The following is an 18,397-nucleotide window of genomic DNA, read 5'->3' on the forward strand; positions in this document are numbered from 1 at the left end:
TATTTTTTGCCCCTGGCTCCATTTTTCGTACCTGAAAGTCAGGAATTTATACGATTTCTCTTTTGATCATTCTATAAATATTAAATTTTTTGTATAAATTCTCTCCTTTATTGCCATACTCAATTTTAATAGGAAATAAGCAGAAACTTTTCTTGTTTACAAACAAGCTTAACCATACGGATGTAACACCCACTTTATCAGCATCAGACCAATATAATAATAATAATAATAATAATAATAATTTATTCCAGAAAAAGCCCGTGGGCCATAGGAAAATTACATAACAACAAACAAACAACAAATTAACTAAATTAAATTAATACTATTTAAAGAAAACGCTCCCGATGTGCCGCTGCAATCCTTACAAATCTTGCTATCCTTTTAATTCTAAGGAAATTTGTCTCTTTCATTCTATCTACGATCCATATCTCATTCAATTTTTCTTTACCATACATCTCTCGCCTCCAATCATTCAATTCGACACATTCACACAAAAAAATGTATTAAACTTTCATCCTGAAATCCACACATAGGACAAGCAATAGATTCTACCTTCTCCCCTTTCCTCCCTTGATACTTTCTTTTCTCCCCAATCAAAAATCCATTTCCCCTCCAATCCAAATAAGCCTTCAAATCCTCTCTACTTAACCCAACCTTCCAAAATACCTCCTCCCCCAACTACCCTTTATCTGTCTATACAATTTTAACGACCCTGAATGATCCAGACTTGCCCACCATATCTGTATTTCTTGGTTCTTCAACCTCTCTTGTACCTCCCTTATTACTATTTCCTCCATACCCATAATCCCCTTTCCTTCATTCCACCATTCCCCTAATCCACACTTATCTAAGATATCCTTAATCTTCGCCGGCCACCCTATTTTACTATTCTGTCTCAACGCCTCTAAGTATGCTGCCTTTGCTACCGTAAATCTCTGCATACCCAGTATCCTAACCCAATATCTCACCATGGTCACTAGCCTCATAGATCGCAGCGATACTATAACAACCGTTATCAAACAGTTCGTGGTAACGAACTGCAGTAAGGAGCGACCCGGCTCAATAGTAACCGAAACTCCAAAAATAGAATTTTGATACGAATAGTTACATCAAAAGAATCTCATTTTAATGCTGATTTTAAATATATAAGTTTCAGCAAGATTAGTCTTACCGATCAAAAGTTACGAGCTTGAGAAAATTTGCCTCATTTTAGAAAACAGGGGGAAACACCCCCTAAAAGTAATTTAATCTTAACGAAAATCACACCATTAGATTCAGCGTAACAGAGAACCTTGTTGTAGAAGTTTCAAACTATTATCTTCAAAAATGTGGAATTTCACATTTTTTTTATTTTTTTCAGAAGACAAATCACGGATGCGTGTTTATTTTTTTTTCAGGGTTGGTCCTATCGACTCAGTGGTCCTAGAATGTCGCAAACAGGCTCATTCTAACGGAAATTAAGTTCTAGTGCCCTTTTTAAGTGACCAAAAAGTAGAGGGCACCTAGGCCCCCTCCCACGCTCACTTTTTCTCCAAAGTCACTGGATAAAAATTCTGAGATTGCCATTTTATTCACCATAGTCGAAAAACATAATAACTATGTCTTTGGGGACGACTTACTCCCCCGCAGCCCCGTGGGAGGGGCTGCAAGTTACAAACTTTGACCTGTGTACTGGAAAGTGTACAGGCGTTTTCAGGGGGATTTCTTTGTTTTTTTTTTTTTGGGGGGGGGGGGGGATTTGAGAGGGGGGCTATCTGAAGTTTCTTTTCATGGAGGAACTTCTCATGGGGGAAGAGACTTTCAATGAAGGGGGTGCCGGATTTTCTAGCATTATTTAAAAAAAAGCAATGAAAAAATAGATATTAAAATTTTTTCTACTTAAAATGAGGAGCAGCATTAAAATTTAAAACGAACAGAAATTATTACGCATATGAGGGGTTTACCTCCTCGTAATACCTCGCTCTTTACACTAAAGTATTTTTAGTAATTTCAACTATTTATTCTACGGTCTTTGTTATTCAGGGGTCATTCTTAAAGAATTGGGACAAAATTTAAGCTTTAGTGTAAAGAGCGAGATATCGACGAGGGGTGAACCCCCTCATATACGCAATAAAAACATACGAATATAGAAGTTTGTTACGTAAGTTAATTCGTAAGTTACGTGTATTTTTTACTGTTGAAAACGTTCGTGAAAAATTAAAAGTTCTAGTTGTCTTTTTAAGTAATCAAAAAATTTGGGGGCAACTAGGCCTCCTCCCTCGCTCCTTTTTTCTCAAAATCTTCCAACTAAAACTATGAGAAAGCCATTTAGCCAAAAAAATCAATATGCAAAATTTCGTTTAATTATTTATGTGCGGAGAGCCAAGATAAAGCATGCATTAATTCAAAAACGTTTAGAAATTAAAAAAAAAGCTTTTTAAAATGAAAGTAAGGAGCGACATTAAAACTTAAAACGAATAGAAATTACTCCGTATATGAAGGGGCTTTTCCTCCTCACCGCCTCGCTCTTTACGCTAAAGTTTCTTACTGTTTTAAAAGGTAGAGTAAGAGTCAAACTTAGTGTCAAGAGCGAGGCACTGAGGAGGAACAGCCCCCTTCATATACGGAGTAATTTCTGTTCGTTTTAAGTTTTAATGTCGCTCCTTACTTTCATTTAAAAAGCTTGTTTTTTTATTTAACATTAAGTAGGGCTATTGAAAAATATAGGCTAGTTGAAATAAGTAAAAATTAAATCAAAAAAGTGTTTATCTTTTATTCAGAAGAAAATAAAGGTCCTATTGGTATGTTAATAAAGAACTAAAGGAATAAATATAAAAGAATAGGATAGCCTAATTATTCTCTCTAAAAAGATGTTTTTGTAGGTAGGTCAATTAAATAATAATTTGGAGTGTTAAATCAGAACAATTTTAACAATATCAACATTGATACAAAGCTTAGATTTACGGCAGTGTTCGTATTTTGCTAAAGTAATCACGAAAGCTATGGTTTCTAGAGCTACATGATGACATTTTTTCACACATTCCCTAGTTTCAAACTTGGCGCCCGCTAAGCGTAAAACTACATAACTGCACATGGAGGACTTTTTCTAAAAAAAAAAAAAAATGGAGTTTCTGGAATTTCCTGATTTTTAAAGACATATATGGACGGTTAAGTTTCCACTTAACTAATTTAATAAAATAGTTTCATTTTTAGTGCCCTTGGAACTTTAAAATATATTGGAACTTTTGAACTTGGAACTTGGAACTTTGAATTAATTTTAAAATATTTATCCACGAAATAAGTTTTTCAAAGAATAGTAGTTAAAGGATCTTTAAATCGAAAATGAGCTAATGAGCTAATGAGGTAATTAAAAGAGCTACATTGAACATGAAATGAACTTGAGCCGAAATAAAGTCAAATAATTTTCCAATCATAAAACTACCACTCATCACCATCAGTAAATAAATGAGACCCAAAACGAACAGAATTATGATAAATAACCAAATCACACTCAAACGCAGCAGAAATTGAGATCAGTGGGGGTGACGCCCTCAGGCCTTCTGAAGACCAGAACAAAATTTGCACTTTACTGAAAAAAATATCCTTATTTCAAACTGAAGTTCCTATTTCTCATAATATCAAAAAAATAAAAACAGCTTCATAACCAAGACTACTGAACAAAACAGCATGTGGATTGACAGTTTAGTAATACATCTGATATTTATTTCTTAAAGTCTTAATAAGCTTGGATTTATTAAAGGTAAAAAATGAAGACGATTCTAATATATTTTATTTTCAGTAAAGTGCAAATTATGTTTCGCTTTAGAATCATGAACCCACTCAAAGGGTGGTCGAAAATGCGGGAGAAGTTTGTGATAAAAGGGAATAGACGACGGATACTCAAATAGGGATACTCAAATAGTAACTTAAATGTTTCTTTTTATCAGTGTGTTTGTATTTTTCCTTTTTTCTTTTTCCTTGCTCCACTATAGTCTTTTGTAGATAGTGGGGAAATAGATTATTATTATCATTACTATTATAGTTATTATTACTTCTTTTTATCTAAAACTGACGACTATGCATTTCCCGATTTTTAAAGAAATTAAAACTTTATACAAATGCGCTTACACAGAACAAAGATAACGACAGTCAACACAACATCAAAGACATAGTGTTTCTCCCTTTTTATTTTAAAGAAATTGCGAAGCAGTTTAATCGATCTTAAATTAGAATTCCTAGTGCCTTCTTTAAGGGTTAAAATGATTGAAGTTAAACCAGATTCCCATTTCAAAGCCTTTTTGTACCGCCCTTCAGCCCTTTGTTCAACCCTTCAGTCAAATACACGAATTAGTAAAAATTGCTGACAGATATCAAACAGTTCGTGGACCCGGCTCAATAGTAACCGATACTTCAAAAATTGAATTTTAATACCCATAGATTTATCAAAAGAATTGGCTTCATTAAGTTTAGACTAGCTTGTTAATGGTTACGAGCCTGAGAAAATTTGGCTTATTTTCAAAAAAAGGTGGGAATCAACCCTTAAAAGTCATATAATTTTAATGAAAATCATACCATTAAATTCAACGCATCAGATAACTCTACTGCAGAGGTTTCAACTTCCTATCTGAAAAAATGCGGAGTTTTGCAATTTTTTTTGCAAGAAGAAACATCACGGATGCGTATTAATTTCTATTTTGTTTTTGTTTTTTTCCAGGAGTGACCATTTCGAACCAGTGGTCCTAGAACATTGCGAGAGCGCTCATTCGAACAGAAATTAAAAGTTCTAGTGCTATTTTTAAGTGACCAAGAGATTGGAGGGCAACAAGACCCCTTCCCCCTCCTCCTTTTCCCAAAATTATCCGATCGAAACTTTCAAAACTTTACCCGCAAGACTGGGGACCTTGCGGTCAACTCTATTCCCAAGAAACATTGATGGATCTGAGACCTAGAAGAAAAGTTGTAACAACTACGGCGTCCCCGGCAAGCGACGCGGCCCCCGTATTGGCGCGGGTGTCGAGAAGTAAACTAGCCAACCATACTATGGCGTTCCCGGCAGGCGACGCGACTTTGAATATGGCGGCGAAGTCGAAAAATCTTTTCAACGCCATAATCTAGGAAAACCTACCATAGTCATTAAACAGGCAAAATCCAGAATAAATGTTGGATGCTGGAATGTAAGATCCGCTAAACAAGAAGCCACACAAGCTTTTCTTGTCCATGAGATGGAGAAGTACAACATAGACATACTCTGCATATCCGAGACCAGAATCTCCGGTTCTGGCTCTATAGTTATAACGGCTCCGGAAACACTACATCAGTTCCACTTTTTCTATTCCGGAATAGAAGATAATTTAGGACTCCACGGAGTTTGTTTCATCATGAACCAAAGAACCAGAAACGCTCTCCTAGAATGGGAACCAGTCTCCTGTAGACTTGCTCGAATCAGACTAAAAGGAAACCCTGCAAATGTGTCCATAATTTCTACCTATGCCCCCACCCGTGACGCTACTGAAACGACCAAGGATGATTTCTACGGTGAACTGCAGCAGTTGTCTTCTTCTATAGCCGCACGTGATTACTTGATTGTTGCTGGAGACTTCAACGCAAGAGTTGGTCCATCTGACCAGACCACAAGACAAATCCTGGGAAAATTTGGACAGGGTCACAGATGCGAGAATGGGCAGAGGTTGGTAAACTATGCCTTGATGAACCACCTTGTTATCACCAATACCATATTTCAACACAAACCTAGCCACCTCTTAACTTGGCATTCAAATGACGGTGTCACTAAGGCCCAAATTGACTTCATTCTCGTACGCCAGCGCTGGAGAAGCTCCGTGCAGGACTCTCGCTCTTACAATGGCGCGGACACAGGCTCACAGTCTGGATCTGACCAGAGGCTCGTCGCAGCAAAAATTTTGCTTCGTCTTGCAATTCGAAGAAAAAACAAGTCCAAGGTCGGCTTCGATACCGGTAAACTTCAAGACAAAGAAGTGCGGCAGGCCCTCAATTTAGAACTAACTAACCGGTTTGACGCCCTCAGCTCTGATGAAAACCTAACCCCCGATAAGAGATGGGAGACCTTTAAAACCGTGATGACAGAGACTGCCGATGAGATCCTAGGCCGAGCAAAAATCAAACGACAACACTGGATAACCGCTAGAACCCTGTCAATAGTCGGTGAGCGAAGACAAAAGATGGGAGGCCTTAAAGAAGAAACGAAGGAGTTACGTAGATAGGTAAAACGCTCTGTTCGGCTGGACCGCCACCAAATGTGGGGAGATGCTGCCGAGTCATTAGAGAAAGCAGCATGCTTACATGACACCCGCAAGCTTTACCAGATCCTGAAGGAATCCGTTGGTAAGAAAGCTGCTGTCTCAGAAATAATCAAAAACAGATCAGGAAAAATCATTAGTTGTCAGAAGGAACGTTCAGCAAGATGGAAGTATCACTTTCAGCTCCTCCTGAACCCATCCCCTTCATCTACTCATGATGCCTTCCCACCTTCCGTCTCTAGAGAGCCTTATGATATCGAGCTGGATACACCTACCAGAGCCGAAATACTAAAAGCGATCAAAACCCTAAAAAACCACAAAGCCCCAGGTGAAGACGGCCTCCCCCCGGAACTATACAAACAATGCCCTGAGGTTACTGCTGAACAGCTCCATGGCATTCTCGAAGAAGTGTGGAGGACCAACACTTTTCCAAAAGACTGGAAGACATCAGTCATCCTCCCTTTCTATAAGAAAGGAGACAAAACCGAATGCAAAAATTACCGCGGAATAAGTCTCATAGACATTGCCGTCAAAATATTTGGGATCATACTCTTGAACCGCTTTAAAGGGGCAAGGGATGAAAGAACTCGAGGAAATCAAGCCGGCTTTCGACCAGGTAGAGGGTGTACTGATAATATCTTCGCCTTTCGCCTCATTATCCAGCAGTTTGAAAGATACAACCTACCCCTGATCTTGACGTTCCTGGACTTCATTGCTGCCTTCGACTCTGTCACTCACCAGAAACTTTGGAAGATCCTGGAGAATGACGGAATACCGCTGAAGTTTGTTGAACTGATGAAGGCATACTATGACGCTTCAGTGAGCCGAGTTAGAATCTATGGCGAAGAAACCGAAGAATTTCTGGTTGAGTTCGGAGTAAAACAAGGATGTGTCCTCTCTCCGACTCTGTTCAATTATTGCATCGATTGGGTGCTTGAAAATGCTCTATCGTCTTATCCAGGAGCACAGGTTTGACAGAATCTCTCGCTGACTGACCTCAATTATGCGGATGATGTTGGCCTCCTGTCAGACCCTGTAGAAGCCCAAAACATGCTTGACAGCGTTGTGGCCTGGGTAGATCTGATCGGCTTGAAAGTCAGCACAGAGAAAACGAAATTCATGGCTATTAACCACGACACAGGACCATTCCCACTAAATGTCAACCAAGTTCAGCTGGAAAAAGTCAACCGTTTCACATACCTAGGCTCCCAGCTTTGTACTGACGGATCTTCCGACGCTGATATCCAACAGAGAATACAGAAAGCGTAGACAGTTTTTGCCTCCCTTCGAAAACCCTTATGGAATCGCCGTGATATCAGTGTCCAAACGAAAGTTCGAATTTACATGGCACTAGTCCGCACCGTTCTCCTTTATGGGTGCGAAACATGGTCGGCAAAACTACAACAAGAGAATACACTTATGGTGTTTGAGCATACTTGTCTACGAAAAATTCTCAGAGTACAGCTACGTGACCGTATCTCCAACGTGAATATACGTCGAATGTGCAATATTCAGAGAGATGTTGTGTTCACTATTAAAGAACACCGTTTGAAATGGTTGGGCCATGTATTGTGGAAACCGCCAGAGTACCTGCCTCGCCAAATACTTCTAGTTGTGCCTATTAGCTACTGCAATAAACGCCAAGGAGGACAGAGGAAGAACTGGTGGAACCTGGCCAAGTCAGACCTTGAACCAATAGGGGGTTTCCGAAAATTTGGTCTTTCAATATTGCGCTTGGAGTTCTTAAGGATAATGACAGTAATCTCTACCTGCTGTAGTAATGGATATTTTGGAAAATCATAAGGGGGTGATCAATCGACCAAAAAGACGATCTTTGCTGGCCACTACTACTACTAATATTGCTACTATTACTACTACTACTACTGTTTTTGTTACTACCAATACTACTACTACTGCTACTACTGCAGCCACTACTACTACTACTATACTACCAATATTACTACTAATACTATACTACCAATACTACAACTACTAGCACTACCAATGCGACTACTGCCACTACAATCACTACTTCTGTGGCGAGTACTATCTGGGCTGAGGGCACTGAAGTGAGAATTTGAGGAAATGTTTAGGGAAAAGTTGATCTAAATCAAAGCGTATTATGTGAGTACAAATGGTCGAAAGAGTATTAGCAATGTCTTTTGAACGGATTACTATATCAAGCTAAAACTTCCAGGGCATCATGAAGGGGATGTTCAACTGACAAAGAGCAATATTTGCATAACTACTACTGCGATTAATAGTGCTGCAACTACTGTTGTTAATCCTGTTAGTTGAACGCTGCAGCTGCTCCCACTACTAACTCTACTAGTATGATGCTAGTACTATTTAAACTAAGGTTATGAAAGTGAAAATCTGAGAGATTAGAGAATTATTTTGAGAGATCATATGTCAAAGAAAAATTTAACAAATTATGAATGGATTCATAAATAGTCCTTATTTCAATTTTTTCTTTTTAATATTCCTTTAAAAGAAAATTATGGCAACTTAATTTCTTTGCAACTATAAAAACAATTTAAATTGTTCAAGTCAAAAAAAGGAAAACATAAGCAATTAACCAAGCATATTTTATGGCAAAAGAAATTAAAATTTTCGGCTTCAGACGAAAAATACGCAATATGCATTCTACATTTATGCACACATGAAATGCTGTACGCATTAATTTCTATACTCCTGGAGTGTCAACTTTTGGGACCTGGTAATTTCCTTCTAAAGCTTTTGGACTTCCAGGGTCCCAGAAATAATTGGCAGATATGGACGATTTTATGTGCAAATGTTTTTATTCGTGATATTGAAAGGGTTACTGTGCTACAACGTCAGACCTGGAAATCACAGCCATGAATAGAATCAGGTCTCCATTTACTTTTTATTTTATTATAGATTAGTAAAGAAAATTTCCCGAACATTTTGGGAGAGAGCGAAAAGATATTGTCAAGATAATTAGAGCTCAGGCCTTTTTTTAAATATACTGAAATTTTACAAGTAAGTCTTTGTGAAGCTTCAAAACTTGATTTGTGTATAGGAAATGCATTCTGATTTTAGAAATCATGCTTTAGAGTAGAAACGTCAATTATAGCGATATTATGTCGTCCGCCCATCCACAAGGTATTGGATCAACTAGTAAGTATTGAGTCAGTAAAATTGTAGCTTGAAGTAGCTTGAATAATTTTGCCACACCGTGGTAAAACTGTAAAATTTCGCCGTAAAGTTTGACCTGCGGTACACCTGCGTTTAAGAATAACATATATAAACTAAAATGATTAAAAATGACCTGCTTACCTTTATTATATCATAACCCAATAAAATAAATCGACGATCGGCTGATATACGAAAAAAGTCTGCTTTAAGGTGTCTCTGTAAATAGAAAAACATTGTTAATAATCCCTATATACATAGAAGAGGAGGGGGTTATTAAATGACATTATATTTTATACAGTTAGGTATTTATAAACCTACAAATCTTCTAAATACGCACTTTCAGGTGTGATTGAGTCTGAAGCATGAGCCCACTCGGGCCACAGGGCCTAAGCTGCCGAAGATAGTTTAAGAGGTGTCTTTGTTGGCAAATCTTGAAATTTCTCTTTTTATTAATTCTCAGTTAATATTTCAAGATTCTTATGCTCTAAGTCCATTCTCATGGTTTTAAAATTTATTTAAATAATCATTCTTATTTTTGCTTGATTGTGTTACCATTTGGAATGCATTAATGCCAATTAAACAGAAACTACAACAGACAGGAGCAGGGCTAACGCACTTAGAAGCCATTTAAGCCCAAAGTGATAATTTTGCATTAACTGAAAAATTTTCATTTCCAGTAGTATATTTGACTGCAATATACAACCAACAACATAAAATAGGATTTCAATCAAATCAAGGCTTACAAATAAGAGTGGTGTAACCTGACCCCTTCCCGTCTCTCAAAACCTCTAAACCGCATGAATATATTTCATTGAAAACAATATGAATTTTGACCAATGTGGTTACTATTTGTCGGAACATTAAAAAAATCATAAGCAGCACAATAGCGCTGCTTAAGTAAAGACCGATGTGGGCAAAATGTATTGCTTATTTCAATCAGGGCACTTCTCATAGAAGGAGTTGTCATAGAAACTTAAAAAAGGGTTATTCGATTGCAAATTGAGATGGAAATGGAAAGTTATTGAAGGGCAGCCAGCCCCATCTCAATCATTTCAACACAACCAATCGAAATTTTAGATACCCATTTTGTTCAGTGTGGTTAAAGGTCCAGAAATTATGTCTTTTAGTATCACCCCCCCCCCCCCACAGCCCTCAGCGCAAGGGTTGTAAGCTATTCCCTAGGGACATGTAAGATTTTTACAGAAAGGGTGGTCGTATAAACTTCAAAGAGGGCTTATTAGACTGGTCATCGAAAGTTCTAGAGTTCATTTTAAGAGTCAAAGTGATCGAAGGGTAGCTACCCCTCCCCTTTTTTGGTTTAGGCTAGGGCACTTCGTGCAAAAGGATTTTTCGTAGAAACTTCGAAAGTGGATCATTTGATTGTAAATTGTAAAGTCTATTGTCCTTTTTAACAGTCAAAAATGATTTGAGGGTAACCAGCCCCCCTCCTATGCCCATTGTTTCCCCTAATATAGCCAATCAAAATTTTTAGATTGTCATTTTGTTTAGCGTAGTTGAAAGGTCCAGTAATCATGTCTTTGAAGGTGACCCCCCCCGCATAGCCCTCAGGGCAAGGGCTGTAAGTAGCACCATGGGGGCATAACTTACAGGGTCGGGGGCAAAGGCTGGTCAGACAAACTTTGGAGGGGGTTCATTGGATTGGAAATGACAAGTTACAGTGCCCTTTTAAGAGTCAAAGTGTTGGAGGTAACAACCCCCCCCCCACTCCTTACAGTCTGATTCCTCCAAATGCATCTGATAGAAATTTTTAAATTGCTGCATTTTCAAAAACAGTCCACAGGTCACATAAATCATAAGACGCTACGTACATAAACATTGTCAAAAGAGTGTATCTCAAGAGTTGATTTGGTTATTAAGTCGGAACTTTCAGAGAATGCTAAAAGGAGAAACCAAGGAAGGCAATATGCGCACGCTACTGCTATTACTACTATTACTGCTACATGTTCTACTACTACTACTAATACTACTATTACTACTTGAAATACTACTTCTATTACATCTACTTGTTAGGGCAATACGTTAATACTACTGCTGCTGCTAATATTATCGCTGTTACTATTAATTTCACTACTAGCAACACGAAGATTGCTACTATGACTAATATTTCTGCATAAGGGTATGAACGTTGAATTTTCAAGAAACTCCTTCTTCGGGGAGGGTGTTTTCAGGGGGGGGGGTGAACTAAATCACAATACTCTGCCTTTATGCAGGTAGTCAAAGGGGCGTAACTGTAATATCTTAGAAAGAATTTGGTGTCTGAGGTTGAAACTAACAGGGCTTGTTGTGAGGGATGTTGAACTAATAAAAAGAAATGTTTGCATTTTACTGCTACTGCTTCTGCTCGTACTACTACTACTACTGCTGCTACTATTTATTGATACTTCTATTGCTACTGGCGGTAAAGCTAAGGCTATTACTATTAATTCTACTTCTACTAGTACTGGTACTTCTGCTAAAACTAAGGGTATTAAAGCAAAAAATGTGGGAAATGTGGAAACTGTATGGAACTAAGTTGAAACGCAATAAGCCCAAACAGGGTGTATTACGGTCCAGTAACTATGTCTCTGTGGATATTGGGTATTTCAGCCCCCCCCCCCACAATTACGTAATCCCCATTAAGCTTCAAAACTAAATACTACTACTACTAATAATAACTCACTGCAGCACCAAGCCGCCTGAGGCCAACACAGCTACGCACGCTCCTCCTCCAACCTAATCTATTTAAAGCCTCCCTCTTTACACCCTCCCAGGAAGTTCCCATTTCCTTTAAATCCTTATTTATGACATCCTCCCAACCCAGACAAGGACGACCTGCTTTCCGTGTAGCCCCAGACGGTTGGCCAAAAAGGACAATCTTCGGTAATCTGTCATCCTTCATCCGTAGAACGTGGCCTAGCCATCTCAACCTTTCTTTCATTATAGCCCCAGAAAGCGGGATTGAACCACACTTTTCGTACAACCTACTGTTTGAAATACGGTCAGTCAGCCGGGTACCCAGAACAATCCGTAGGCAATTTCTCTGGAAAACGGCTTTAAAAATCAAATACTACTTTTAAAATCAAAAGTTACTGTATCTATGGTTGCCAATAAGATACCTCAGCGATATACCGAGAACGAATGAAGGTATTAAGTTGAAACTTTCAGGGCTACTACTGTTACCACTTCTTCTCTTAGAATTTAAATCGATCGAAAGAGTCTAAATGTATCCAAGCTGTCAAAGAGCATAGAAAGAATTTTCTGGGAATGATATTATGTTTAATTCCTCAGGTCAACTTAAGGATATATAAAATTAAATTAAACAATAAAATTTTTGTGTCAGGATTAAACATTAGTGAAAAAGTTTATCCAGCATACAAATAGCAAGGTAAGCTATGGATTCTTACAGAAAAAAACTGTAAATATATAAAAAAATTTCCATAAACAGATTTTTTCATTAAAAAAAGAACAGAAATTAATTTAGAAGATTTTTTCCATCAAACAAGTTTATTGACGAAAAGTAAATAGTTCCAATAAACCACAAATGAGCAGAAATAAAGTAAAATAATCTTCCAGGTAAAATTAACACAAATCACCATCAATAAATAAATGAAACCCAAAACGAAGAGAAATTACAATAAATTACCAAGTCAAACTCAAAACGAGCAAAAATGAACATAAGTAGTGGAAACAATCCCCTTGCCTTCCCAAGATCAAAACAAAATTTGCACTTTACTGGAAACATAATAAAATTTAATTGTTCTCACCTTTTTAACTTTAATAAATAAAAGAATTCTTGAAATTTTAAGAAATGAATATCAGTATATGTATATTAAAATGCCAATCCACGGTCATTTGCTTTTCTTTTTTCAGTAAAGCGCAAATTATGTTCTGATCTTGAGAAGGCATGGGGGTTGTCAGCACTACCTATATCAATTTTTGCTCGTTTTGAGTTGACTCGGTCATTTACGGTAATTTCGGTTCACTTTGACTTTCATTTATTTGATGACGGTGATTTGTGGTAGTTTTGCACTTGGAAGATTATTTTACTTTTTTTCAGATTATTTTTAATTTAATTGAGCTCTTTTATTTTTTAAAAAAACTTGTTTTATGGAAAAAAGTTTTTTAAATTAATAATACACAAACAGAAAATCACTGTTATAGCCAAGTATACAAAAGAGAACGAATGTAAGTACACTGATTGCTTAATAGTTTCGCAGGAATTTTGAATTGTGTAAGTTTTTCCTCCAGGAATGTATATAATGATATGCATTCTTGAAGTCTAAGAATTTATTGCTTTAATAATGAAATAAGAGATAAAATGTTCAACTATATTTTGTTTCCAGAAAAACACAAATGACGCTTTGGCCTTGTATATTTCGGTTCGTTTTAAGTTTGGCTAGATTATTCATTGTAATTTCTGTTTGTTACTGGTCACATTTATTTATTGTTAGTAATTCCTGTTCGTTTTAAGTTGGAATTACTATGTCTTTGGTTTAATTTAATTCTTTACTTTTCTTTAAAAAACTTTTTTTATTTCTGTTTAATTGATAGATTGAAGAGAATTCTGTTTTGTTATTTAAAAATAAAAACAGAATGTCTAGAATCAATAGAGCTAGATTTGTTTCCTGATTAAGGTGCCTTTGGTTCTTACATTTTGATTGAAGGGTCTTCACGACCTGAATTTCAAAGCAGATCAGCCACAAAATGTGAATGTTTCGCACTGAGAATATATACAATTTTTTTTCCAAATTTGGATATATATTTTTCCAAAGTTTATCGTTTTTGATAAGCTTCCCTTGGTACCCTTAAGTCAAAATTTAAGATTTGCCTAACCTCCTCCTCCATCCAAAGTTTCAACTGGATCCCTTGAGCCATCAATTTCTTAGTATAAGATTTTGTATATATAGTGTTATGATGACCCGGATGCAAAACATAATTTTTTTTCATTCAAATCTACCTTGCACCCAAACCCCAATTCAACATCCAATTCTTTCTCAACATTCCTAAAAAGTTTCAATTTAATGCTCTAAACCGCTCCAAAGATATTTTATATATACCATTTTTTTTTAATTTTGGCAACCTAACGTGTTGAGATGTATCCCTCCACTTAACTGCGCATAAACTATAAGAACCCTAGGAGCTTATAGTGCAGAAACATTATCTTTACATGGATTGGACACAAAAATCGGTAACGCCTTTTCCCCCTCCCGCTGAAATTAAACTTGAATTTTTATTTCCCAACTCTCCCTGGTCCGTTCTTCAACAGTTCCTAAAAGTATAAATTTTAGTGCGTAAAAAATATAATTTCCCCAAAGCAATTATGGAATTTGGTAGAATCCCAAAAGAGCATAAAAAAATATATCAAATGATTTATTCACTTCCATAGTAGCTAAATTAGCTGTCCTGGCTAAGTGGTTGGCGCGCTGGTGTGGGATTTGATCAAGGGGCACGGGTTCAATCCCAGTTGTCACCAGTTATTTAGTTTGGGACGGGGGTCAGTGGCGTGACTCTGTAATGTCAGCCAGAGTCGACCCAGCTCTAAATGGGTACCTGCTGGAGAAATCTTGGGAAGGTATGCAGGCAGGGTGTTTGAAAGCACAGGAGGGTTGGCCCCCATCCCCCTTTTGCGCTTCCTGGCTAAAGGGCCATGAAACAGAAATCAGCACCGCCTGTTTGGACCTTAAGGGTCTAGTACCGTCTTACTACTTACTACTACTACTTACTTACTGCTATAGTAGCTAAATTATGTTAAAATCTAAAGATTTACCACAAATCCACCTAAATAATTTTTATTGAACTGTTTAAGGTTGCATTGCCATAGTTGAAATTTTTCTCCATAAACCTAACTTATATGATAAATACACCTGAGCAAATGAAATATATAAATAATTAGCTGAGTATATTACTATGTATTTAAGTATCATCAATGGGTCTATTCTTAAGTATACTTTAACAAGCCTAAGTTAACAATGGAACTGAATGAACCTCATTTTTTAGAGTGTTAAAATTGCTGCCAAGATTTTCAAACAAATGCTGAAAAGGAATGTTCACGCAAAACCCGTAGTCTCTTTAGATCACAAAAGAAGAGAGAGAGAGAGAAGTTGCGAGGCATCAGTATTTTTACTACAATAAACGATGGGAGGCCAAATGCCGGCAACCGAGAAAAATTACTGATATTTGCAGCAAACGTACCGAATTTTAACCAATTTGGCAAAATCTTTGTGAATTTTCGACTTAAAGAAAAAATTGTACAGAGTAAAGGTCGGAAAAAATTCATGAATCTGGTACAATTGTACAATCCTTCGGAACAGTGCCCCCCTTGTAGCAAAAAAATATCAATCCACTCGACCCATTAATTCTCCCTCATATTTTCAACTCTAATCCTTAAGCCATTCCCAAGATACTGAAAGTAACTTTAAAATTAGGTGCACATGGCATCTTTTGATTTACTTAGGTAAATGCAAGTTCCGCTTGTTCAAAATATGCCTAATTAGTAACAGCATGTTGTTGTCCCTTTATTTGGCCCCCTAAGGATTCCCCCCATTTCCAAAAAATGTGTAACTTTAATGGCCCAGAGGGTGATATCCGATGCGTCAGAAATAACCAGACACGAAGGATCAAATAAAATGATCACCCTTATTCATTATAAAACATATGTATAAAAAATAAAAAATTTTGAACAACATATCTAGTTCAAAATTTTGATAGGATGTCATTAGGGTTGTAGAGGGGGGAAACGGAAAGAGTAGGGGAGAGAGGATGATTGCCCTATAATCCCATTCAACCCTTAAAAAGGCACTAGAACGTTGAACTTCCAATTTCAACGACCCTATTTCGTTCCAAGAATGTTGCAGAAATGGTAATGCATATTAAGTCTTTTGATTCCCCTCTATATTTTTCCATTAACATTCCTTGAAAGTTTCAACTTAATGCCCTAAGCTGTTCTTTAGATATTCCAGATACGCTATTCTGATACCCGGACAGCAAATAACATATCTTGATTTTTTTTTTCCTCGCTGCTTTACCGTACATGAATTTTAAGTGCTGTTGGAGCTTACAATGGGAAAATGTTATTTTTCTCTGAAATAGAGACAATTTTTTTTTATTTTGTTCCCTCCTCCAACTCTCAACTCAAGGTTCCCTTGCCCTACTCTCCCACTTTCTTTCTATAACAGTATCTGGAAGTTTCTACTCAATCCCTAAGCTATTCCCAAGATACGTTCTGAGACCATACTGGCATACTGACTCTTTAAAAGATTGCGGTAGGCAATAAAAACAAGAGCTAAGAGCTCATATGGCACTTGTGACGAGGCAAGAAGAGCTAAGAGCCAAGAGCTCATATGGTATGAGCTCTAACAAAATTCTAAGAATCAATAGATTGATTTAAAAGGAAAATCAGAGGCTTAATACCGGTCAGGATTTAAAATAAGAGCTCTAGTCACGATGTCCTTCTATATATCAAAATTCCTTAAGATCCGATCACCCACTCGTAAGTTATAAATACCTAATTTTTTCTAATTTTTCCTCTCCCTTTAGTCCCCCAGATGGTCGAATCTGGGAAAACGACTTTATCAAATCAATTTGTGCAGCTCCCTGACACGACACGGAGCCCGTCCCCTTCGATTTAACTACACTGGCAATTGAGAAAAAAACTCGCACTACTTTACCATACGTCTCGAAACTCAGCGACAAACTTGGAAAAAAAATTAAAAAAAACATAATCTCTCTGTTTCTTTCAAAACTGAACAAAAAGTTGAACATTTTTTCCAACTTGGGAAAGGATAAAATGGACCCTATACTAGGTAGTGGTGTCTACAGAGTCCCGTGTTCATGTGGAAAATTTTACATTGGCAGGGCCCATCAACAACTAGGGGAACAATTTCATGAACACAAAATTTCAATAGATAAGTCCCTGAAATTGGAAAATAAAAATGACAACTTTGATTCAGCTCTGGCCCAGCATATATACGAAAATCCTGACCATTTAGTTCTTGTTGAAGAGGCAACTTTAATATCTACTATAAATGGCCTACCGCAATCTTTTAAAGAGGCAATTGAGATAAAAAAAAAACAACATATAATTAGAAATTTGGCTATAAATAGAGACACGGGAGATATTTCCTTAAGCCCAATTTATAACAATTTAATTTTAAAACACTCTATGAATATTTTCGCCCAGTCTAATTTAAGACAACCTGTCCGTATATCTAATGAAAACCGAAATTGTAGACAGGCGAAATCTGTTGCAAGGCAAAGGATACTTATTCAATCTAATTGGTAACTTCTCTTTCATTGATTTCAAGTTGGTTTTTTGTTGTTTGATTCAGTGTCTTTTTTCCTCTCGTACAGTTCACTTAAGAAGGTTAGATTTTGTTGTTGTTTCTTCTTTGTTTCTTTTTTGTTTCTTTTTTTCTTTTTCCTCTTTCTTATTTTTTTGAGCACTGAGGACGACTTAGCGGAGGTCCTTGACGAAATATTTGCTTGTTTTTCATATTTTGCAACTGGCTGATAAAATCCTCGTTTTTCACCTATTTGATTTTTCTCTTTTCATTTATTATTTCCTTTCTTCGTTTTCATACGTTATTCCCAAGATATTGCTAACATGCTATTTCGATGACCTGGATAAAAACAGCGTTTTTCAGTTTAAGTCTGCCTCTCAAACCATAGCTAAAAATTCTCTTGATACCCTCTCTTTGTCGCCCCTTAAATGTTTCAACTTAAGCTATTATTAATCGCTGAAATAATCCCTTAAGCTATTATTTTCCATGCCTGAGATAAAATAAATATAGTATTTATATAGCCTGGATGTACATATTGTCATTTTATTTAATTAATTCCCCCACAATACTCCCTGGCAATGTCCACTTGATACCCTTATTCGTTCATATGATGTTGCAAAAAGGCCATTTTGACAGCCTGACAGTCCAGAGTGTCTTTTAATTTATCTCACTGCTTAGGAATGCATAAAACACATTAAAACACAC

The 18,397-nt window shown here is 36.9% G+C and overlaps 1 protein-coding gene across 3 annotated transcripts in view; it reads right to left on the reverse strand.

The window, feature by feature from the left end:
* The window catches only part of LOC136036251 (inactive dipeptidyl peptidase 10-like), a 209,248-nt gene that overhangs the window by 117,446 nt on the left and 73,405 nt on the right, over positions 1 to 18,397 (reverse strand). For all 3 annotated transcript variants that reach the window (XM_065718370.1, XM_065718368.1, XM_065718371.1), the window contains one exon: positions 9,555 to 9,629. In XM_065718370.1, the coding sequence (XP_065574442.1) occupies positions 9,555 to 9,629 (75 nt within the window). The remainder of the gene's footprint in view (positions 1 to 9,554; positions 9,630 to 18,397) is intronic.

The sequence above is a fragment of the Artemia franciscana genome, chromosome 15 (genome assembly GCF_032884065.1).
Source record: "Artemia franciscana chromosome 15, ASM3288406v1, whole genome shotgun sequence".
NCBI lineage: Eukaryota > Metazoa > Arthropoda > Branchiopoda > Anostraca > Artemiidae > Artemia > Artemia franciscana.